Below are 24822 nucleotides of genomic sequence, written 5' to 3'. Positions count from 1 at the left end.
AGAAGAAATTCACGCAGGGCCTGGTACCACTGCCACGCAGCAGCCTTCGCTCCACAGAAGTGCATATCGAATGAACTGATCGAAGGTCAGTCTGCTTCAAGTAAAATCTTGTTTTGGTTTTACCATTTCAACTGTCTTGTTCCCGTCTCAGTCTGCGCTGACAGTGCACAGTGCAGCTTCTACTGCTTGAAATAAGGGATAAGCAAAGGATTAAAAGGTGTACACCACAGCCACTTAACATGAAGCGGCAATCACGCTGACCCAAACGCACACTTTCACTCGTGTCAGCAACGTGGTTTCGCGGTGAATGCTGACCAGCACATACATTTATTCCCAAAAACTGGCTCTCCAGACCCGCAGGGCCAAGAAAATGAGGCATGGCGTGCTTGCACGCAAATCATGTTCGACCTGTGGTCAGGAAATGAGACTCCAAAAATCCACTTTTGCGGACAAATGACCCGCGCAGCTCGTTGTCTTCACACAGCATGTAAATATAACGAATTTCCTTCTTTCAGGTAAGGGCTGTTACACTTCTATTCACAATATCATTTCCCGGCGCACACAAACACACACAAACAAAAAATTAATACGAGCAGATTTTAACTTTTAGTTTGAGCAAGATTTGAAGCGCAATCACGGGCAGCCATGTACAGAGGGCATGTTCAGTCACATTCAGCACGAGAATAACGTGTTTCCTTGCGAATATTCACAGCAAAACAGACTTGAACGGCGGAATATTGAACGGCCTGGCAGAATTAAAAGAGAAAGAAAGAGCTGTACAAAGTAAATCCGACAGACAAGGTTTATAAACTTTAAACTAAGTACACGCTAGTCAAAATATGGAAAGCATGTCATGCGAAAGACTCGCACAAGCACCGCAGCCACGCACACATTCGTCTGTCAATGCAACACGGGTGCGAGATATATTATTTCGGCAAACAAAAATGCAAAAAAAAATCCGAAGTGACCCAACAGGGGCGGAAGTGGCTAACGCCCCACGCTGTTCAGCAGCTCCACGAGGGCCTCGTTGGCTATGTCGGCGAAGCGGATGAAGCCGTAGTGAGAGCCTTTATCGAGCTCTATCGCCTTCACGACGCCGGAGTCGCCTGCGAGGGAGATATGAAGGAAGGCAATTTACTGGGGCTTTTTTTTTTGTGCGTTCACAGATGGTGCAGCCTTTTTCAAAAGTAGAGAGTCCAAGGGCTTTGCTTTTAAACGGCGTATTGGGGCTCTTAACATCAGTGGCAGTCCTCCGAAGGTTCGGAGTAGGGGTGAGGTCGAGAGTTCCTCTACAGTTCAAGAGATCTGTAACGCTGACGTTGCGTAACGAGCTACGCAGCAGGGCCCAGAAGCAAACCCTGTGGACTGTGTACTTTTGACAAGGGCTGCACGTACATACTAGACAAACGAAGCGTGAAATTCACGAAGTTGTGACATCTTTATTGCGCTGATTGCAGTGTTGTATTTTATTTTCCCGCTTGTTCCCCTTATTCAAGGATCGAGTAGCTGCTCACGCGTTCCTAGAAACCGACATTTTTAGACCAGTCGGATCAGTTATGAGCAGTGTATGACCCTATATTCCTAACTGCTCGAGTGTCTGGATTCCACACTTCCTTTGCTTAGCGAAGGAAGGCGATAGCACATAAATCGCAAAATTCTATGATCATTCCAGTCGCGATCGACACACTCAGCTGGGCCAGTATATGAAAATACTTCACTTTAACTAGTTCGATAGTAAGCGGTTAGCTGCAGGCAGTCCCGAAAATCCCAAGTCCAAAAACTGAGCAGTCTAAGGCCGCACTGTCCAGCTCCGGCCTATAGGGGGCCGGACGCAGCAAAGAGCAAAGGCTGTAGAAGCCCCGGACTAAGAGCCCTCCCTGTTCGGGGGAGGGGGGCAAATCTTTTAATCGAATAGTGTGTTTATCGTCATCATGATCATCACTTCACAGCCGTGCCGCTAGCGCAAACCTAATGAACTTCTATGCAGGGCTTCTCAATACACTGATCCTTCCTTATTCTTCAAAATAATGACTTCGAAAAAGACGCTTAACTCGACGCACTCACCTTTTCTGACGAGGTTTCCGCCTGCGTCGTAGAGCCAGGTTCTTTGAGGATCGTGGCCCAGTCTGCGCATGAGCAGATGGTTGTCCTCCACGGAGAGGAGCCTGTCGTTGTTGCTGAACATCAGCAACGTCGGCAGCGCCCTCTTGCGCAGGGTAGCTATGTGCTGCTCAATCTGCGAAGAGTATTCGCCCGTCTGTCAGCGAAGCATGCGCACGCTTATTCGGCAAGCCGCCGCAGTGGCTACGTGGTTGTGGTGCTCGGATGCTGACCCAAAAGACACGGGCTCAATACCGGTCGCATTTCGATGGAGTACTCCACTACAGGGTGTCTCAACCCCTGCGTCGCTTTCGGGCGTGAAATCCCATAAAACCTAAGCTTATTCGGTGCGATGATTGCGAAAGGAGCATTTATTTGAAATCACCTGTTCGGTTGGCGAAACCAGGTACGTGGAAAATACGCTAACCCTTTCAGGCGTTTCGTCCACATTTGCGGGCGCAACCTGAACAGTGTTGAATTTTTTGTTTGCAATACGCAATATGCCTGGACAAAATAAAATTATCTGAAATATAAAGTACCTGTATAAACACAATGATGCATGTGTTAGTAGAAGTAAAAGTTGGTCGCCTAACGCTTATGCATGCATTAGCAGAAATGGAAGTTGGTCGCCTAGCGCCTGTCCTCTCGGTCCACTTTCGGCCTGCTGCAGTATTCTAAGCTCCGGCATTTCCTTCCTCTACGTTGCAGTCCGATGGAGGAACCGGGTACGCTCTGTACCGGTGTACGCCTTCAATACGGATCTCGCACCGGTCCACCAGAGGCCCGGCCGCCGCCTCCGCGGAGGGTCGCCTGAATTAGGGCCCCTTCCCTCGCCCACAAGGACGGCGTAGCCTCGGGCGTCGTTTGCAACTGACATGACAAACTAGGCTGCCGGCGCCCATGCTCAGCCGTCCGCGGCGAATGCCGCCGTCTTTTCACAGCGACGTTTTCGAAGGCGCTGAAGATTGGCTGGAGATCTTCGAGTGGGTGGCCCGCTACAATGGCTTGAGGGACGAAAGTAAGCTCAGCAACGTCTGACTTGCGCTGGAATAGTCTGCCTGGACGTGGTCGGAAAACGACGAGGGCGCCCTTCACACCTGGGAAACACCAGGTGTTTCCCAAGCCTGCCCTCATCCCTTCACACCTGGTAGCAGTTTTGCCACAATCCCACCTTCCCCTACGCTGATCGCCGAATGAAAGCCGATGCTGTGCTACACTCCAGGAACCAGCGGACGAACAAAAGTGTGCGCATCTACTTTGAAAACTGCAGGCCCCTTTCTTCAAGCGCGCAGACCTCAGCGCAGCGGAAGAGAAGAAGCTTCGCCACCTTATGGCTGGGCTTAAGCAGGAAGTTTACGCAAACCACCGCGCACTGTTGAATTTCTCACGGAGGTGGTCATCATGCTCCAGAAACGGGCCCAGCAATACGACTGGGATGCCAACAGCCTAGCGCCCTATGCTTTTTCATCATGCATCGGCGGCAGTGCTCAAGCCTTGCACGAGCTTATTCTGTCTGTCGTCCGGGAAGGACACCACCGGTTACGCATGCCCCAGATGCGTCGCCTCTTGCATTGCTGGCCAAAGCTGTCAGGGACGAGGTGCGCCAGGCTGTGAAAAAAGAACACCTTGTTCCTGATTCAAAGCCGCGCTCCAACGCCAGGCTAATGTACGCATCCGTCCGACGTCAGGCGACTGGCGGCGGTACCATTAACCTGCAGTTAGCAACATCGGTCCCTACCACGCATCTGCTGCACCTGCGTCACGCCCTCGGAAGTTTGATTTGTGGCGTACGCCGGACCGCTGGACTCTCTGCTACCACTTTCGGGAGGTCGGTCTCATCTATTAAACATGTCCGTACCATCGAGTGGCTACTCGCAGATTTCAACCCGACGCACTCTGTTCCCGGAACGAAGTATGGCCGCACGACACTGAACAGCACCTCTGGGCGCTTCAGAACCCTGTTTACACCGCACGCTGCGAATCCCGGTCGCCTCCGCGAGTACTATACGCCGCTCACCAAGTTACCGCCGCCCGAACAACTCCGCTGGCAGTCGTTCGCCGAGCCCCTGCTGGAAAAACTGACACCAGTGACTACTGGAGGCAAGGCTGCTGACGTAGGGACATGCCAAGGTCACGAAACGACAGAGCCGACGATCCCGAGACGTCGTCAGGTAGCGACAGCATCAGAGTCGGTGTGTCCGATTTGCGTGTGACCATTGATGGCACTGAGGTGACCGCGCTACTCAATTGCGGTGCTGATTATTCAGTAACGAGCCTTGCATTCGCCAGATAGCTAAGAAAGGTGCTGACACAATGGGCAGGGGCTCACATTCGCATCGCTGGGGGCCACCTAATTCCCCCTCTGGGCACGTGCACAGCATGCGGTTTCACGCACGTCACCGAATTTGTCAAATACTTCTCGAGTGTTCTAGAGGCATGATCATGGGAATCGACCTTCTGTAGGCAGACGACGCTATGATGGATTCTCAGGACGCACGGGCCACGTTCTCGGCCGCACGGGGATGCCGCAATACCCGAGATCCCTGCAGCAACGCTCTGCCTATCGTCGAGCACGACTTGATGGTGCATTCACGGTGCTGCGTTCTGGTCATCGCGCGGAATCGATCTATTCCACCATTACAAGGGAGTTCGAGTGCTGTGCACCCTAACACGGGTCTGACTCCGACCGAAGCGGCCGTGTTTCGTAGACAAAGTACGAAAAGCCTCCAGCCTAAGGAAAACTCGGCGCAGCCGTTATGAGTCTGAGGCGTGCAGTCCGTAATGTCTAAATGGCACCAGTTTAATTAAAATCCCCCCCCCCCCGTATTTGTCTGAGATGGGTGGTTCAATGGCATCACGAGAAGAGGTTGCGGGCCACAGCAGGAGCAGTACTGAGAGGTGGTGCATTTGCAGGGGATGTTACACGCATTTACATGGCGTACCTGGCATGGAGATCAGTTTGCGTACGAGGGGTGAAAGGGGCACGGTGACCGCACCGAGGGTTCCTGATCATACTGACGCTTCACAAATAGGCGGCAGTCATCTGAAGGCCCAGCTTCTTTTTTTGTGCATATGCAATTAGGCTGGCGACCATGCCAGACAATAAATACCAGCCAAGCCAATAAACCAGCGTAGCCGGTCGCCAAGCCGCAGCCTTACGCGCTGGTCTGGCGTCTTCCTCGCTCCTCATTAATGACGGTCTGCACCGCACTAGCATGACCGTTACACGCGCGTTGCTGACGAGTAGTTGTTGAATCTAACACCCTCGGAAAGGCTCGATCACCAGCCTTAGGCACTTAGCTGCTGCCGGAGAAAGCAACATACGACTACCTCTTGTTGCAACTGCACCAGCCAACGCTGACTTCAGCACAGGAAATAGGTGCAGTAACGGCGATCGACAACGAAGCATTCATGCAGCGACGCTGCATGGAAGCGCCAAGGCGAACAGCAAGAGCAGTGACGTTAAATAAATAGAAGGCAGCACCGGCATTCCAGGCGTTTCGCGCATTCTTGATCACTACCATGATACTGCACAGTCCAGGCGGATACAAAATGCAAACTTCGAAAAACGCATGATTTTAGGGGAGCCACCAGCTGTTTCGAACGAAACAGCCGCCAGAACCATTGGCATTTTACAATAGTTAAAAAAAATCCACATCGACGATCGGCGAATTCAAGGCACGTGGAGAAGTCAGTGTGAGGGTACCGATGCAGTAGGGGTCGTGCAAACGTGCGCTGGACATTTGAGCTTTCTTCAAACTGTAATGCTACTGTGGCTTTGCGTAAGCACGTTGGAGTTTCAATTTAGTGTGCAGTTTCCTGTCTCGTCCCTACTGCCGTTGTGCTGCCCACTACACTATTTCTACAGTTCGACCATGGCGTCAGAGTTCGCAACGTGCGCCTGCGTAGCCTCACACTGATCACGTGGTGGCAGCAGACCGCTCCTTCTCTTTGCCGCAACTTGCACTCACACCCTCCCACATGTAGTACTAGTGGTGGTTTATTCAATGATAAAAGATTATTTTTAGAAAAATAATATAGTTAGAAACATTCTGCTTCCCGCGACAGCGCGGCCTCTCTACACTCTTAAGAAAAAAATGTGGGTAACTAATTAATAACCAGATACTCGTCACTGCCTTCTTGGTAACTGTAGGTAATAAAAGTAGATCTAGTGAAAGTTACTACCTTGATAAGGTAGAGAAGAACACTGCAGTGACGAACAAAAAGGTAGCAGTATCTACAAAGAAAATGGGTAGAAACCGTTCTCGCAAATGCTGCTAGGTTTCAGAATTGTGTTGGCTTGGCTTGCCAAATTTGTGTAAGCACTGAAAAAAATATTAAGGCTACCTGTCCAAAGCGAACAGCGCCGGGCAACAGTGAGAGCAACCAGGGTGCGCTGGTCGTTAATCACACACTCTGGCGTGGAAATACTGGGCGTTACGTGTAAAAATCGTGCGAGTTGACGGCATCAAACAACCCAACCGGGCACACGTAAAGGTTTAGAATGCAAGAAAAGCACATATCGGAAAGAGTCACATAAGCGCATCACACGCACTGCACAGAGCACAGGTAAATCTTTCTCTGTCTTATATACTCCGTAAATCTGCCTCTCAGTCACGGGCTGGTGGCTCCTACCCGTTGGGCTGAGGTACCAGCCTTGATTATTGATATGACTGTCACTAACGGCTGGCCACAAATCTCTAATTGCAATCGGGCGCCAACAGGTAATAGTTAACACTAAACTATTAGAATTAGTTAATTACTAGTTGACATGATTCGCCTGTTTTTGACGTCTGCCAACATAGGTATTGCTATGCCGCAGAAAGCTTCTCTTCACCCCAAGAATCCTATTTTTAAATATTAGTGGCTGGCTCCCTGAAACACCTGGTATAAATATAGGATGACGGCACAAGGTCACGAGACCCAGGTGGCCCATCTGGTTGCTTCTCCAGGGCTTTTTTGCTCACAGCGCCGACGACGCCTACGACCCCGATGACGACGACGCCGAATTTTCTACACAGCGGGAGTTTAAAGGCTATCGCGTTCAAAAATGCCCGTCCGCGCACATTCTACACCCCGATATGGACGAGCCAAACCAGCAGCCATGGCAAAGCCCAGGAGGTAAAAGGCTCGTTCGACGCTTGATTTTGCGTCCAGCGGGACAGGAGGGTAAACTTCAAAAACAGTAAACGATAGGCATGTGAATTAACCTGCTTAACTTCACATATAGTAAAACTTGATGCTGGGCTAGTTGGTTAAACATTTCGTTGAAACAGGTCAGTGCTAAAAAAAAGGCGAACACAAGGCGAGAGAACGACGACACTCATCTGTGTCGTGTCGTCGTTCTCTCGCCTTGTCTTTTTTTTAGCGCTGACTTGTTTCAGTGTAACTTAACATTCTTTCATGCGATATGAACGTAGCTCACTTTTAAGCCGTGCCAGGCACCACCACCGAGAGTCATATACGCGTAACGGTCCGCACTGCGCGATGATCAGTGCGCGATGCAGGTGTACTGCATGCGTTGCGCTGTATACACCAGTATCGCGTGATCAGTAGCTGCGTTTGCAGTTTCTTCGCTGTACGCTTGTGTGCACAGTTACCATTACAGTTACAGTAGCAATTCATAACTGCAAATATGGGTTCCACAAGAAATAAAAAACAGTCATCTCGGTAGCAAGCGGCGTAAGCCCCGTCGGCTTCACTTTGGCCCCTATTCTGCTGCTTACAGCCGCTTCCGCCATGCAACACTGATGATCTCAGACTCGGATTATGTGGTTTTTGGCTCGCTTAAAGAAAACCAGCCGTATTCTCAGTTCAGGAACACCCCGAAACACCAAGATGCCGGGCAGCGTTCACAAGTACCGTGCAGAAGCCGCTGCATCACCTCCGTACGCACAGCCCAAGATGGCGTCGGTGCTGCCTTTTAAGCTTGGCTCGTGCGGGGCGCCACCAGTAAAGTAAGATGGCGGCGACAAGGAATCAAAACTAAAATCGCCTAAACAAAGCGTCCAGTCGTTTGCGTAGTTTGGTATCACCCTGCAGCGACCTGCACATCACCACAGTCATGCCTGCCAAAAGGTACAATTCCTGAAATATCATCTTGGTCATGCGCAGCACCCACGTGAATCAGCTGGCTTAAAGTACCCTTATCAGACCTAAAATTGAGTCTGTATTTTGAAGGCGCCAAAACCACACACACCACACACACACACACCACACACACACACCACACACACGCGCGCGCACACACACACGCACGCACACGCACACACACGCACACACAGGCACACACACGCACACGCGCTGTTGCAAATGGGTCGCAAGCCCCAAGGGTAGCGTTGGCCTGGCGGCCTGGGGCACAGCTGGAAACATCCGAAGGTCCTGGCAAAGGATGAGTCGACTGCCAACAGAACAACTTGTTTATTCTAGCATTGCAAAAGAGCAGCCGGTCAGGGCGACCACGTTACTCGACGGAAGAAATCGAAGCCTCTTCTTGGCGTCCGGGGCAGCTGCCTTTATACCCTCGCAGCCGAGGGCAAGAAGGAACGGCTCGGGATGAGGCGCACGAGACGGCGACGCACGGACATGTTGAAACGTGACGTGACGCGTCCGCCGGGCCGGCGCCGGTCAGACCTCCTCGCCTCCCAGTTGGGGAGCTCCTCTCCCCGGCTGCCGCGCTTTGACAAGCGTGGGCACCAACATGCACACACGCGCACGCACACACGAAGACACGTGGCATTGAAACCTGCCTGGACGCGCTTGGCGGGAGGCGTTGCGGCAGCACTGAACGGGCCAAAATGACGGCCACTTTGAATGAAGCCCCGGCGTCCGTTGCATCCGCGCCGGCTATACCGCGCGTCGTAGGCGAAACGTAACAGACCGCCCCGCCGGGAGAAGGAGATCCCGATGGTCAGGGGACTGCATCCGCTGTCCGGAGGGATGTCGCTCGATGATGCTCGTAATCGAAATCGGTCGTCCCTCGGCGTTGCCTGAGCGCAGCGCACAGAGAAGGCCTCGTTCTCAGGTTCAGGTTCACACAGGACACTGCAATGTGACTTCGGGAGAGTTGCCATTTTTGTTCTCGTTCCCAGCAAGCGTTAGAACTACGTCGAAACGCAACCGCTCAGTCAGCAAGCACGAGACAACCCTCACTAAGCTCTGCCAGGCTCTTTCCCCTTTTATACTACTGCCTAGTTCCTTACAGTAGTCAAGCAGCACTAAGAACGCGTCCACAAATGGGAAAATTGCACTAGAAAGCACGTCATCACTTTGAAACACTAAACAAAAGCAATATGTTAAAAATCCTGCCTCAGGAAGAAAACAGTAACAAACAACTTTGAGGCGGATTCCTACGTTAGGGGCCTCGACTTAAGCCATCGGCGTTACCGTTGAGACTCCGCTTTTTGTAACGCACCTCAGAGGAATATTGTTGCAAAGCGAGGCTCCAGCGCAGGAGGCGGCCATTTTTGGGAGAGATGGTCTGCAGCCATTGGAGAGGGCAGTGATCCGTCTCAATGATAAACCTCGAGCCGGCTAGGTAGCATGACAATTTCTGAACGGCCCACACGAGACACGCACACTCTTTCTCGGTGGCGCTGTACGCCTGCTCACGACAGGTCAGCTTACGACTAGCATACAGGACGGGGTGTTCCACTTCTCAATTTTTCCGTTGGCACAGTACGACGCCCATGCCTCGCTCACTAGCATCGCACTGAACAACGAACCCTTTTGTGTAGTCTGGCGATCGTAGCACAGGCTGGCTTGTTAGGGCGCTCTTTAGGGCGCTAAAAGCTCTTTCCTTTGTCTCGCCCCAGACGACTGTTTGGGGCTCTGTTTTTCTTAGAGCATCCGTCAGGGGAGCCGCGATATCGGAGTACCTGGGGATGTACCTCTGATAGTAGCCGGCGACACCTAAGAACGACCGAATATCGGTCTTCGTGCGCGGTTGCGGGAAGTCTCGCACAGCGGCCACCTTTATTTCAGAGGGGCGGCGACGACCCTGTCCAATCACGTGACCGAGGTAGGCAACCTCAGCCTGTGCTAATTGGCACTTGGGAGCCTTGACTGTCAAGCCCGCTTCGCGCAGGCGGGTTAGCACTGCCCGCAAGTGTGCCATATGCTCAGACCAGGATGCGGAGAATATCGCTACGTCGTCTAAATACGGTAAAGCGAATTCTTCCTGTCCCCGCAACACTTTGTCCATGAGGTTTGAAAAGCAGTATGGCGCGTTCTTCAAACCAAAACTCAAAACTTTAGGACGGAATGTTCCCATTGGTGAAATGAACGCCGCATACCTACTAGCCTCTTCTGTAAGTGGAACCTGCCAATAACACTCTTGCAAGAGACGGTCCTTAGTCTTCTCAACTCCTAGGTGTCCGGACCACGAACCGCCATGCGACAAGCGCAACAGATCCTGACGGTAGCACTGAGGCACGATCAGCTGATCGAACTCCACTCCCCTGCGGTCTAGATACTTCCGGTACAGGACCCCACCTCTTTCCACAAAACGAGCATTTTTCTTGGCGATACCTTCCTTGACATTGCAGCGCATGTTTTCTAGGCTGCCATCCTTTTTTTGCTCGGCTATCAAAGCCGACCGGCTGACTTTTAGCAACCTATTAAGTCCATCTGACGTAGGCGCGATGAGCAAATCTGCAGATAGCTCTTCTAACTTTCCCGTGTCGGGCATTTCCTCTACAGTACCTGGTGCCTTCAACGCTACAGCCTCAATTTTATTCAGTTCGGACGTGCTCTGAGTATCAGCTTGCTGCGCCTCCGACCCTTTCTCATTGTTCGACAACGTCGGCCCCGCAACTACCGCCTTCGCAGCGAGCTCCCGAACTCTCGATCTGGTTAAGGCCTGAACGCTAGCCTCACCAAACAAAAGCCCCTTCTCGCGCAGGAGGTGATCGGACCTGTTCGAAAATAGGTACGGGTACTGGGGGGGCAGCATAGATGACACTGCGGCCTCCGTCTCAATTGCTCCGAAAGGTCCTTCAATAAGCACTTTTGCTACGGGCAGACACACGCTATGAGCTTCCACGGCTTGCTTGATCCATGCGCACTCGCCCGTGAACATATCGGGTTCTACGTAAGAGGGGTGAACTACATCCATTGTAGCTGCGGAATCACGAAGCACTCGGCACACTTTCCCGTTCACTAGGAAGTCTCGTATGTAAGGCTCGAGAAGCTTCATGTTCTCGTCAGTGCTGCATAATGACAAAAACACGACTTTTGTTTTTGTTTCTGGACACTGCGCCGAAAAGTGACCCGGCTTCTGGCACATATAACACACGCGCGCTTGCCTCGTCTCGAACCGCTTCCTGCGTTCGGCTTCGGCTGCCGCCGTCTCCTTACGTTCGGTCGGACTGCTTTCACTCGCATCCGCACTACGTGTGTCCCCCCTTGCTCTCATGGGTGTGAACTTCGGCCTCTCAGACTTGGAGCCAAATTCACCCTTTTGACCGTCCTTAGCTCCGCGAGCCCGACGCGTCACAAACTCCTCGGCTAGCTCGGCAGCTTTAGCCACTGTACTAACGTCTGGCCTATCCAAGACCCAGTACCGCACGTTCTCAGGTAACCGACTATAAAACTGTTCCAGCCCGAAACACTGCAGAATTTTCTCGTGGTCACCAAACGCTTTCTCTTCTTTGAGCCACTCCTGCATGTTTGACATAAGCCTGTAGGCAAACTCTGTATATGACTCACTTCTGCCTTTTTCATTTTCCCGAAACTTCCGACGGAACGCCTCCGCTGACAGCCTGTACTTTTTTAGCAGACTCGATTTCACTTGGTCGAAATCCTCTGCCTCCTCTCTCTTCAAGCGAGCGACTACGTCGGCCGCCTCGCCGGGTAACAAAGTGAGCAAGCGCTGTGGCCACGTTTCCCGAGAGAACCCCTGCTTCTCGCACGTTCGCTCAAAGTTAACCAGGAACAAACCAATGTCCTCTCCAAGCTTAAACGGCCGCATCAGGTCAGTCATTTTGAACGATACTCGTTCTCCTGCACCGTGTGCCTGACTTCCATTACGAGCGCGTTCCATCTCTACCTCGAGACGCTTCATTTCCAAAGCGTGTTGACGGTCGCGCTCTTCTTTCTCTTTATCTTTTTGTTCTTTACGTTCGCGCTCGTCTTTCTCTTTTTGCTCCCTCTCCTCAATGGTCTCAAGGCATTCCGACAGCTCGTCATCCTCAGCCTCCAACTCAAGAATAGCCCTTAGCAGTTCTGGTTTTCTGAGTTTGTCTGAGACATCCAGACCGAACTCTCTTGCAAGCTCCAGCAATTTCGGTTTGCGCAACGACTTCAAATCCATGGCTGCTCCGAATGCTGCTTTCTCTACTGCCTACTATTGTCTTGCCGCAAACTAACCCGGCAGCGACGACAACACAATTACCAGCTCTGTTTCTGACACTAACAAAAGCCTGGCAAAACTCAGAAGAAGAAAGTCCCGCACTCACCAAACCTCGCAGCCAAGAATTCAGCGCAGTCGTTCCGCTGCAGGCAACCAGTCATCACACAGGGCTCGTTGCACTGCTCCCGGATGGTCGTTGTGCTGCTCAGCATACAGTTGACCGCATATCTTCGCTGCTGGCCTCCGTTGTCGCGATCTCACCGCTGGCAACCAGTTGTTGCAAATGGGTCGCAAGCCCCAAGGGTAGCGTTGGCCTGGTGGCCTGGGGCACAGCTGGAAACATCCGAAGGTCCTGGCAAAGGATGAGTCGACTGCCAACAGAACAACTTGTTTATTCTAGCATCGCAAAAGAGCAGCCGGTCAGGGCGACCACGTTACTCGACGGAAGAAATCGAAGCCTCTTCTTGGCGTCCGGGGCAGCTGCCTTTATACCCTCGGAGTCGAGGGCAAGAAGGAACGGCTCGGGATGAGGCGCACGAGATGGCGACGCACGGACATGTTGAAACGTGACGTGACGCGTCCGCTGGGCCGGCGCCGGTCAGACCTCCTCGCCTCCCAGTTGGGGAGCTCCTCTCCCCGGCTGCCGCGCTTTGACAAGCGTGGGCACCAACATGCACACACACACGCACACACGAAGACACGTGGCATTGAAACCTGCCTGGACGCGCTTGGCGGGAGGCGTTGCGGCAGCACTGAACGGGCCAAAATGACGGCCACTTTGAACGAAGCCCCGGCGTCCGTTGCATCCGCGCCGGCTATACCGCGCGTCGTAGGCGAAACGTAACAGCGCACACGCGCACACGCGCACGCACACGCGCACACGCACACGCGCACACGCACACGCGCACACACACACGCGCGCACACACACGCGCGCACACGCACCACGCGCGCACACACACACACGCGCACGCGCACACACACACACACGCACACGCACACGCGTACGCACACACGTACGCACACACGAAGAGAAAATTGAGTACGCCAGTCCCATCTGGAATCCACACCAACTATGCCCAACAAATGCACTCGAATCAGTTCGGAACCGCGCCATTCGCCTCGTTCGTTCTGCACGTTTCTGCATTGTGTATCCGAGCTAACAGAGCTAACAGTTGTTAGGGGGACTGCTCCGGTGAATCGAAGGTACCGGGTTCGAACCCTAACTAGGGCGAATTTTTGACTACGAAGTTTCTGTGGAATCTGCGTAGCCTTTCTTTGTAGCTGTACTGCTGCCTTAATGAAATAAAGTGCTAATAGTCCCCTATTACAGGTTCTACTCCACTTCGAGGGATTCCCCTAAAGCATTTGACCATGCACGATTTTATTCGCTCAGTGAATCTAATAGCAGGGTTCCGATTCGCTACTTGAAAATTTTGAATATTTGCACATCCCCAGTCGTCAGGCTTAAAAAAGCTGCATCTATTGTGCGAACGCTGCTGCTAACGACTGCCGCGTGTAGAAAGATGACCTGCAGCCTCACAAACCTCGGCTTCCTCGTATCCAGCAGACGAGAGGTAGGCGAAGTAGACGTCGTAGGCGCGTCCTCTGGTGGGGTGCTTGCTGAGAGCCATCACCGACTGGAAGTAAGGCATGATGAAGGTTGCCCCGCCTCGAGCCTTAAGCACCCACTGCGTGACGGCGTTGAAGAGCAGAGGGTACTTGCCACCCCTGCGAGGATGGAAAGAATACAGTTCGGTTATTTGTTTACCTCGGGCGCGGTTAACAAAAAGCCAGGGCCTCCTCCGCTTCTTCCTGAGGCCAAGAAAATTACTTCAAGACTGGTCGATGGCGTACACGACCTCGCTATATGGCAGTGAGCCCACCGCATACGCGGCACTTTCCGGACTAACGTATGTTGAAACATTTTCCCCAGCGGCGGCAAGCGTGAGAAGGTTGTTGTTACTGAAAAAATTTCCTACATCCACCTCTGCGGCGACTAGGTGCTTAGCCGCCGAAGTTGTGGCGGCGGAACCGCCGACGGAGTCGCAGTCGGCAATGTGGCGCTGGCTCAAGCTAGGGAAACTGCTTTCGGGACTTTTTCAAGCTTGCCAAGGCTAGCGGAACTACAGCTGTATGGCTTAACCTTCCGAACCCGGCTAGACTGCTCAGAGCGCTGTATACAATAACGCGATGAACTAACTGCCGACATGCGCAGTTGGAGGAAACCGCAAGCTGTGGCGCCACGTTTATTTCTGTTTTCCGTGCGTTCATGCAATTTTCTGGCTAATCGGTGCTCTGTCTTCTGCGACAGTGACATGTTTTCTATCACGCACCTCTAGCTTACCAATGTGGCTTCACTTCGTATTCCACTTTAGTTGTCTCTTTAATCTTGGAACATTGGTACCACCAAGCACAACAGACGGACTGTCAAAGAGTCAAACCATGCGACTGCCAACCACGCCGCGAAAATGGAAACCACACGGCACGTGAGAAGCAGAGGGCGCTCGCAGTGGGCAGAGAGTATACATTTCGGTAATGTGAACCTAACTTTCATAACCTTGACAAGTATCGCGGCGCTGCATAGCGCAGCGGACCAAGCGTGCCTCTGTGCGGAGCTTGGTCCAGCTGGCCGCGTACTCGAGTTTAGGCGAAGATCGCTGCGCTAGCGGAAGAATTCTGTCGACCCAAACACGACGCCGACGAAACGTACGGAGGAAAGTGCCACGCGGGCACCGCTAAAGACGGGCGACGGGATTTTGTAGCGAAATCTACATTGGCCACGAACTCGCAGTTTCGCCGTGCTCGCATTCCCACCCTGGTCGCACCGCACCACGGGACCAACCACGTGACAACAACTATCCAGACAAACAGGCTAACCTGGACTTGCAGTCAAGGCTAACCAAGCTATGCCTTAGCTTTCGCTACGTATATCCTGGCATGGCCGAGATAAGCCACCGCCATTTTTTTTCGGCGTGCTCGACAGAGCGGGCTATGCTCAGTAATTTCAGTCTGCCACTTCGAACGGGCACGGAAGTGTTGAGCACACCGTTAGAAATGGACATACTCGACTCCTAGAAAACTAGTGGGGTTCTTGGGGTCCGATATATTCTATTGTAGGTAAATTAACTTCGAAAAAAAAACGAGATATCCAAATACATGGTCTTCGATGGGTGCTTCCAAAGGGAAACCTTCCTTTCAACAGGCTAGAAAGCTCATGACGAAATTTGAAGGCGAAAACTTCGGAAGGACAGAGGCGCGTGTCCTATGTCCTCTTTTTTTCTCTGTCCTTGCAAAGTGTGCAGCTACAAATTTCGTCATGAAACCTTTCGTGGTATCAATATTTTGACAATACCATTTGCTGGGCGAGTTGGTGCTCACGAGGGTCAATAACAGCGCGACAGACGGGACAGAGAAGAGGACACAACACAGCGCTCTGTGTTGTGTCCTCTCTTCTCTGTCCCGTCTGTCGCGCTGTTATGGATCATCAATATTTCATTATAAACGATTTCGTTATAGCGAGGTTAGACTGTATAATAAATTCTAGAGCAATCTGTAGAGGAACGACAATTTGTTAGCAAAAACAAATTCGTAGAATGAGACTTGAACTGCATTGTGACTATTGGAAGACTAACAGATACATACGTGACAGTGATTTCGCGAGACGAATCAATGCTAATCAATTCTTAGAAAAAGCTTTCGTACTAGCTCTCCTTGACATGGAGATACTTTGTGCAGACATGACGGTAAAGCGTTATAAAAGGTGCCAGTGCTTCCCATACTTTTTGCAGGGGGATAAGGGGGCCGCGGGGAATGCTTTTCAAAGCATTGCACCTGTAACAAATTTCGAAAATAGGCTTGTTGGCTGATTCAGCGATGATATGCACATTTATTTGGTTTGTTTGCTTGTTTGCTGAGATGTCGTTTCGCTAAGCCCTTGATCTTCGTATGCGATGCGTACAAGACATGATGTTAGTGCTGCGTTATTTGATTATATGGAAGTTGAATGTAAAATTATTCATGTTTTCTTATTTACAGTAAAGAATGACTTCAATATGCAAACTCTGCCTCTTCAAAACCCGCAAGGCGGCCTTTGCGATCGCTTTCCAGCAGTTTACTTTTAGCTAATTGGACGTACAGTCATCCACAGACCTGTCTAGAGCGCTGGAACTCCGTGTCGTCTGCGCCCCGCGGCGGGCAGAGTGACGTCCAGGGGCGGCGTCTGGTTCGAGATAGCGCATGTCTGATGCTCAGACGGCAATCAAAGATGCACAATCTCGAACCAGGCGCTGCCGCTAGACGTCACTCTGCGCGCTGCGGAGCGCAGACGGCACGGAGTTCGAGCGCTCTAGACAGGTCTGTGGACGACTGTACGTCCACGGAGGTCTCCCGTATGGGGAGTGAACGGCAGGTGACCTCGTGTAAGAAGCGCAGTTTGGTGGTAAAAGGGAGACTGATATGCAGTAGAGGTTGGCTCGCAATGGTGGCTAGTGATCGTCGCATCGTTTCTGAGTTGTTTTTTTTTTTGCCATTGCCACGAACATTCGCACATAGTGGCCTGTTTTGGGAGTTGTGAGTTTCTGACCCAAACTGCATGCACGAGCCCTCACTGGAAGAGTCGGCTGGCGATGGGCATGAAAAGAACCAGGGACTTGACTTGGATGCCGGGTTGCTGCGCGGCCAGCTGCAGTGCGGGAGGGGATCCCGTGCTGTGGGCAACCAACATGTCTACCCTGCGAGGAGACGGCATGAGTGTCGCATTCAGTGATGTGCTAGGAGAGTTAGGCGTGATTCAGTATACGCTGTCAGCCAGGTACGTAGCCAGAATTTTTTTCCGGGAGGAGCCCAAGGGAATTTATTGTACCCCGGAAAGAGGGGGGTGGGGTGCACGGTTAACGAGAAACTTCTGGGAAGACTGGGGGGAGGGGGGGGGGGGGTTCCTCAGGACCTCCTTTGGATACATGAAATATTTGAAGAAAAAACAAAACAAATAAGCGATACTTTTCCTAACAGCGAGTATCAGTGTTTTCTTTGATAACAATAACGGCAGGTCACTTATCAGTCAGGCGATTAACCGTCCGTTTTGAGGTTTTTGAGGCCAGTGAAAGGAAAAACAAATTGTACATGGTGAAAACGAACAGGGAGAGGCGAACGTTATCGTCGGCAGTGCGGAATTCATGACCTGGTTTTGTGAACGTTTCGATGCTTTGTATTGTAGCACTGCACATAACTGGGGCCCTCCACAGATGTTGACTGCTTCTTCGGCAATAACGAGGGAGAATTTGTCGTTAGAGAAAGGACTTGCAAAATCACGATGTTCATGTAATTTTTCTGCAAGGTATTGTTGTCCCAGGTTTCATTCAGGATCGCGGAGCATCGGATCATTCGCTCATGAAAACTTGGTCTGAAGACATTTTCGGAACGTTTACTCTTGCGGCGATACGAACTGCAGCGAGAGCTGGGGAGGTGCCCAGTACTGATGCGGTCGGAGTGTTGGGTAACTCTGGGTGTGGGGTGTCTGCTGCGCATTAGCGCCACATGAATAAACTCTAACGGATGCTTTTTTCCGATAGTGCCGGAACAGCCGGGTGCAGTAACCTGTCACGGCGTGCGGCGATGTGCTTGCACTGGACGATAGGCGGGTCCTTGAACCTGCGCGACATAATCGTGCACGAGGCATGACGTCGAAAACTAAGACGACGCCATGCTTTTGCCGATTGTGTCATTACAGCCATCGCCGTAAAAAAATTAAAGCACACTCTGCCCAGGCGAAAGGTATAGCAATGCAGAGTGCACTTTAGGGGGAGACTGAAGGCTATTCCATGCAATTATTGTTCGCGGTGAAAAATTATCCCCTGACTCTGAGTGCGTTAACGTTTGTTCGGCTGCAAAGAAACCATTTATGGCTGAGAAATTAAACTAAAAAAATTTTCCTTGAACCTCGATATATCCTTACCGACAATAACTGATTGTCGCCGTTTGGAAGTGAATGGCGGTGTAACATAGTCTCCGGAATCCGTGAAAAAAAAAATTGACGTTGTATGCCCGTTGCTGTGACGTCAGAGCGTTGCTGACGCATGCTGTACAAGATGCGCTTTCAATGCGAATCATTCATTCTCGCTTGCACCGCACGCCTGTTCGCACACGTCTCTGTCGTGTTCGACACGAACGCCGGCTCAGAAGCGAGTCGTAAGCATGGAGTGTGAGGCGGGCCTTCTGGATTGTCTAAGAACTTCAAGGCGTGAACAACAGCCAGCTCGGGTGCTACTGCACGATATTGCGTGCTTTGAAAATGCTAAATCAGCCGCAATTTTTTTTTTAACCTCGCTGCAAGATGTCCCAAAAAATACTGCGTCCCAGCAGTCAAGGAAAATGTGTGCAGCCGCCGCGGTGAATCAGCGGTTGTGGCGCTCGGCTGCTGCCCCGAAAGACGCGAGTCCGACCCCGGCCGCGGCGGTTGAATTTCGATGGAGGCGAAATGCCAGAGGCCCGTGTGCAGTGGCGCAGCCAGAAATTTTCTTCGGGGGGGGGGTCTCATGTTGCAGCGCGGCCTCTTCATAGAATTTGTGGAAGGATCAAACGCAACAATAATAATTGCATTGCCATTGACAATGTCATTGTGTATTAGATAACGCTCCGCACTGTCTGCTTCTTTTCTGTGTCTTATGTCATACCAACTATCCCCTTATCCCTCACTTGTGGCAGACATAACTGATATCAATGCTTCCATGTTTTTGTGTATTTAATAAGTAAAGAAAAGATCACACAAAGTCTAGAACTGTATCGGTCCGATACCAGCAAAGCAGTGCATACCACTGATATGAAAAACGTAAAGGCCATGAAATTAACCACTAGAGGACAAATATTTTAATGAATGTTAGTCGTTCAAGAACCTTTACATTTTTCTACATATGCAACGGTCAGGGAAAAATCTCAATGACGCTGTCCTTCGTTTCAGTGTACTGCGCAGCAGCAGCTGTCACCGGTCATGAATTGAGAGCAATTGCACCGAAATTTCAGTAGCAACAGCGAGCCACCGATAGGCCCTTGAAAGTTTGCGCTAGGATGGGGCCCCTTGCGTTACATGACTCCAGGTGCATGGGCGTTGCCACGACATCCAATCCGAGTTGGCAATGTTCGCGCCAAAATGTTTTTTCTAGTCTGGAAAAGACACCGTAGGTGACAAAATCCAGAATGACTTCCGGCGCCGGTGGTTGTTTTGGTCAGCGGTGAGTGACAGCTCCAAAAAATTTCGGGGGGGGGGGGGGGGGGGCTCGAAGCGCGGCCTCAATCGCGGCTGCAACTTTATTATTGTCTTATCATTTTTGCCCTGTGGCAATTCTTTTTCATCCCCAGCAGGATATAAAGAACAATAAAGGATAAAGAGCCTATAACTCAGAAAATATCTAAATTACTACGAATGACCTAGCAAAAAAAATTAAAAACTAATTACGAAACGAAATAGAATAACAATAGATTAAGAATTAGAATGCAAGCGGGAAAGAGGAAACAAGACTCGCTTTTTGATGCCAAGTTGCTTGAGCAAGTCGACGATCAGATTGGCCTTCTCGTCGCAGCTGTGCCACCAGTAGCCGGTCTGCCTGCTGAAGGTGAAGTCTGGGCGATAAAAAGAACGCACGCGTGAAAGACATACTCAACGCTGGTTGCGTGTCATGACCTACACTGCGTTAATAAGCGACGCAATTTATCGTACATGCACAGAGTCCCAGCTCTTCTGAATGCCAGGTACGAAGACAGCCTATAAGTCGAGCAAAAAGCAAAGGCCCAAACGAAATTAGCATCATTCACTCACAATCTTCATATTATCATTGATAAAGGCTCAATAGCTGACTGCATATTTCTTGATTTCAAGAAAGCTCTTGAAAAAGTTTATCATCGACTCCTCCTCTTCAAACTAGCCAAACTAAACCTTGAACCTAACATACAACTTTGGCTTGAACAATTTCTTTTAAACCGCTTCCAGTTTGTATCATCTAACAATCGCTACTCATCATTATGTTCCGTTGGCTGTGGCGTGCCTCAGGCTATCTCTGTGTTAGGTCCTCTGTTGTTCCTAATATACATTAATAACCTACCCGACTGTGTATCCTCTAGCATTCATTTGTTTGCTGATGATTGTGTTGTCTTTCGGGAAATTAACAGTTCGGTCGATACTAATGCCTTGCAACATGATATGAATGCTATTGCTAATTGGTGTGACTTGCGGAAAATAGACCTTAATACATCTAAGTGTAAAGCCTTACGTGTCTCTCGAAATTCCTGCAGTCCAAGCGTCTATTACCTAAATAACAGTGCGCTCGAATCCGTCACTTCCTATCGTTATCTCGGCATTGATATCTCTTCTGATCTCACTTGGTCCCTTCACATTAACACCATAATTAACAATGGTTATCTTCGTCGTAATTTTTCTTCTGCCCCCAGCTCACTTAAAGTTCTCCTGCACAAAACACTAATCCGTAGCAAACTAGAATACGCTGCATCCATTTGGGACCCTAGCTGTGCTAACCTAACCTATGCCCTGGAGCTTGTCCAGAATAACTCCGTTCATTTCATTCTGCATAACTACCATCGTACTGCTAGCATATCATCAATGAAGCGCATACTAAACATTCCTTCATTAGCTTCTCGTCGGAAATTTTCTCGAATTTGCTTATTCCAAAAAAATGTTTCATATTTGTCCCAAGATTCGTAGCGCACTCATCCCTTCGCCTTCGTACATCTCATCTCGTCTGGACCACTCACACAAGGTTGCAATTGCTCCACTCAGGACGAAAACATGTAGCAACTCCTTCATTCCTCGAACATCCAAGGACTGCAACCACCTTCCCGGACCAATTGCCAGCATTGTAGACATTGCTCATTTTAGAACCGCATTAGCCACCATTGTATATGTCGATCATTAATTTGCCTGCTTCGTGTTATCTTTTCTGTATTGTATCTCATTCAACCACTCCCCTCTGTAATGCCCCAGGCCTTGAGGGTAAAATAAATGAATAAATAAATAAATATACTGTAGAAGAACTGCAGATTGGGCTAGTTGGTGATGCATAGTGGTGGTTCGACAGCGCAACAGCACACAGACCAAGTAGGAGACGAGACACACAAACCAGCGCTGGTTTGTGTGTCTCGTCTCCTACTTGGTCTGTGTGTTCTGTTGCGCTGTCGAACCACCACTAAATAAATATAGTTTACACCAGAGCTTATGAATAAATTTTCGTACACGTCCCCCCCCCCCCCCCCTTTTGTTATTCTTAGACGACTGCAAGTCATGACTTCGAATTCGAAGCAATTATCTTTCTCGGCCTTTCCAATCTAGGTGGTGCCAAAAGTCCACCTGATGGTTCTGTGCACACATAGTGCCCCCTCACATAGGTAATTCAAACCGTTTGGCTGAGCTACCACCCTTGTCTTGCTGATGTAGATCGCTGGATCCCTTGACCCACAAGCATATACAATTACTCGTTCCTGAAGGCTCATTGAGAGTGAAGTTAACGCATGTAGCGGCCGTACACTCTAAACACAGCAACCTATAATGTAACTCCTAGGCATAAGTAACCTAGGAAATAAAGCTTACAATTTTTTGTTTTCCATGTTTTCGTTATTTTGCGGACGATAAAAGTTACGGCCGTCAAAATGCAAGCGATTAAAGGTCACTGTGACAACTAGCGCCATGCCACCTTTGTGCAGTAACCTCTGAGTGGCGTGGTAGCCTATGCTTTCATAAGCCAAGAGATGCATGTATGGAGAGGAGGTTTGCTGCTTGAACTGTGGGAATATATTTCAGAGGCAGCGCGGTTGGGCTTTCCGTCGCAAGACAGAACGCGCGGCGTTTCACCCAATCGAACGAAGCATCATCACTCCCGTTAAGAAAAAAATGGCTGGCGTTCAACGTGGCTTGAACCTAGTTGTACGAGCGAGAGCTCTGTTAAGCATGGTCTCCACTGTATCAAATCGAATGTCAAGGTCACGGATCAAGGTCAAAGTCAGATACCCCCAATGGTCATAGTCATATGATCACGGGATCATACCACCGCAGCTTCGGGCCATACCACCACGCAGTTAAGTTCGGTTTGACCTTGTGAGGCATTGAAGGTCATGGTCTCATCCACATCGAAATCGGAAGCTGTACCCTGAGGCGTAGAGCTTCGGCTCTAAGAATTGGCCGACAGTTCCGCTTCTCGGCAGTGAGTTTTCGGAGCGCGGCTGCTGCGGTATTTGAACCGTAGGTGACCGCATGCGGAACACACTGTGCAGAACGGAGGTTGGCTCTTGGTTTCAACTTGGGCAGCGCGATCCGCCGCCGTTGAGTCTCGCCTCGAGCGAACGGCGCGCGCTCTGCGTTCACTCTGTTTCATCCTCCGCTGTGTTCGTTCGTTCGGTTACGCCGAGGGACACCGCTCAACGAAAGAACGGCCGCTTAAAGAGCTCCGCTCTAAAAAGAGATGCCGCCACCGTCTGGGAGACGTTTAAGTAACGAGCATAGCTGTTTAGTTTACTAGAATTGATATTAATGAGGTTAAAGTGAGGTACACCAATGGAAATACGAATTTGACACCTTGGATTTATAAGTGACGTCACCAATAAATCACCATTTCGATATATCATTCACGTCACCAATTGGGTTGCTATATCGATTTACTATGGGGGCCGCCATATTGAATTCCTCGGACAGAAAATTTCACGCTGAGGGTAGGTGGTAGCAGACCCCGAGAAATCGAGAAGTGTAATGAGTAAGGGCTAACGCACGAAAAAAAGATTTAAGCGCCACCAGTTCTGCGAGACGGCGAACTCTGTTTGCTGTTTGGCTGCGTTGAACACCGGGAAGAGGGGACGGCGCGAAGTTGCCTCGTTAGTTACAACTCGTTCCAGCTATAGGGCTATTCAAGCCGCGATCGCATTCGCGGCGCCATTTTGAGGTGGCGTTTCTAGAGCGAGTACTTCGCATTATCGAGAGGCGTAATCGTGAGTCAGTTGCTTCAGGCGAATTCTAGAACCCTGTACGTCTTTTCCTCCTTGTGGATTCGATTCTGCGTCACAAGCGTTCGGCGCTACACTCCGGCCAGGACAAAAAAAAATATTTAACGCATGACGCTACAGAACCATACTCCATTCTTTATGCGATACGTAAGCCAACCTGCTCGACTGACGCTTCAGTGTAGCATAGACTGCACGCAGTGACTCTGGATAGCATGACGGAATTTTTCGTTTTGTTGTGAAATGATTCCGTAGCGTGTTTTACTTTGTATTCGGCCTAGGTGGCACGGAGCATGAGTGTGGAGTTGCCGAAGTGCAGCACAGTTCACAGCTTGGCTGCTTGAAAGGTTAATGGGTGCAACACGCTTGCAAATTTTACATTTCTGTAAAAAAAAAAAAGAACCCTTGTACTGGGGGCCTTTTTGCCGCTCGTTTTGCATGCGCTCCTGTGGGTGCACATGCCACAGGGTCTTCTTTTCGATGCACATACGACGTTCGCTCGCTTGGAACGACTGTTCTTGGTTAGAGGGACGTCTCTTCAAATATCTGCCTACATTCGGAGCTGTAATTCGACTCGAGCCGCCTGCGTGACCGCTTTATTACTGAGGATAATATAATGGCATTAGTACTGAATGCCCTGCTACGCTTGGCTTCTCTTGGAGTCCACTCCGTTGCCCTTAATGACCAGCGGTTATCTTGCCTTCGCATTACATGCCCTGCCCAAACCCATTTCTTCCTCTTGATTTCGACTAGGATGCATAACCCGCGTTTGTTTCCTCCCCCCTCTGCCCGCTTGCGGTCTCTTAATGTTGCACCTATCGTTTTTCTTTCCATAACTCACTGCGTTGTCTTGAACTTGAGCTGAACGCTTTTCGTTAGCCTCCACATTTCTACCCCATAAATGAGTGTCGGCAAGATATAGCTGTTGTTGTTGCCACCAAATTCATGTAATAATTTAATCACCAGCTTGTTACGCAGTATAACCATGGGGCTTTTCTTGCATGCAATCAAGCATTCAGACATAAAGTTACCTGAGACACGTTGGGCGTATATTGCAGTCTGCGCTACACAGACGCGTACGGGTGAAAGTTAATCGATGGACACACCCTAAGCGTACGGGCTACCACGGATGGCGGATGCATCGCTACCACGGGCAGATGAACCTGGGTAGTCTTCTACTCATCGAGCCATTGCCCGAGGATCTCGCCGTCTTGCTCGCGCACCCGCACTTCGGGGATAGAACGCCCGGTCTCCGCCTCCGCTTGCGCCCGCTTGGGCCACGTCGCTTGCCCGAGCGTCTGCGCGACGACGTTGCTCTTTGCGCGACTGATGCGAGATCCTCCCGCACTTGGAAACTCCGGGCTTGGCAGCGAAACG

General features: G+C 50.6%; 1 protein-coding gene across 3 annotated transcripts in view; it reads right to left on the bottom strand.

The window, feature by feature from the left end:
• Nucleotides 1-898: 898 nt before the first annotated feature.
• Nucleotides 899-24822, bottom strand: part of LOC144127604 (uncharacterized) — a 39048-nt gene continuing 15124 nt past the window's right edge. For all 3 annotated transcript variants that reach the window (XM_077660582.1, XM_077660583.1, XM_077660584.1), the window contains exons 5-9: nucleotides 19971-20067; nucleotides 17061-17183; nucleotides 13998-14181; nucleotides 2065-2236; nucleotides 899-1106 (exon numbers count right to left, since the gene is read on the bottom strand). In XM_077660582.1, the coding sequence (XP_077516708.1) occupies nucleotides 988-1106; nucleotides 2065-2236; nucleotides 13998-14181; nucleotides 17061-17183; nucleotides 19971-20067 (695 nt within the window). In that variant the 3' untranslated portion in view covers nucleotides 899-987. The remainder of the gene's footprint in view (nucleotides 1107-2064; nucleotides 2237-13997; nucleotides 14182-17060; nucleotides 17184-19970; nucleotides 20068-24822) is intronic.

Source organism: Amblyomma americanum, chromosome 4, assembly GCF_052857255.1.
Source record: "Amblyomma americanum isolate KBUSLIRL-KWMA chromosome 4, ASM5285725v1, whole genome shotgun sequence".
Classification (NCBI taxonomy): domain Eukaryota; kingdom Metazoa; phylum Arthropoda; class Arachnida; order Ixodida; family Ixodidae; genus Amblyomma; species Amblyomma americanum.
The sequence above is the reverse complement of the archived record's forward strand: the minus strand, read 5'-3'. Positions and strand labels throughout refer to the sequence as shown.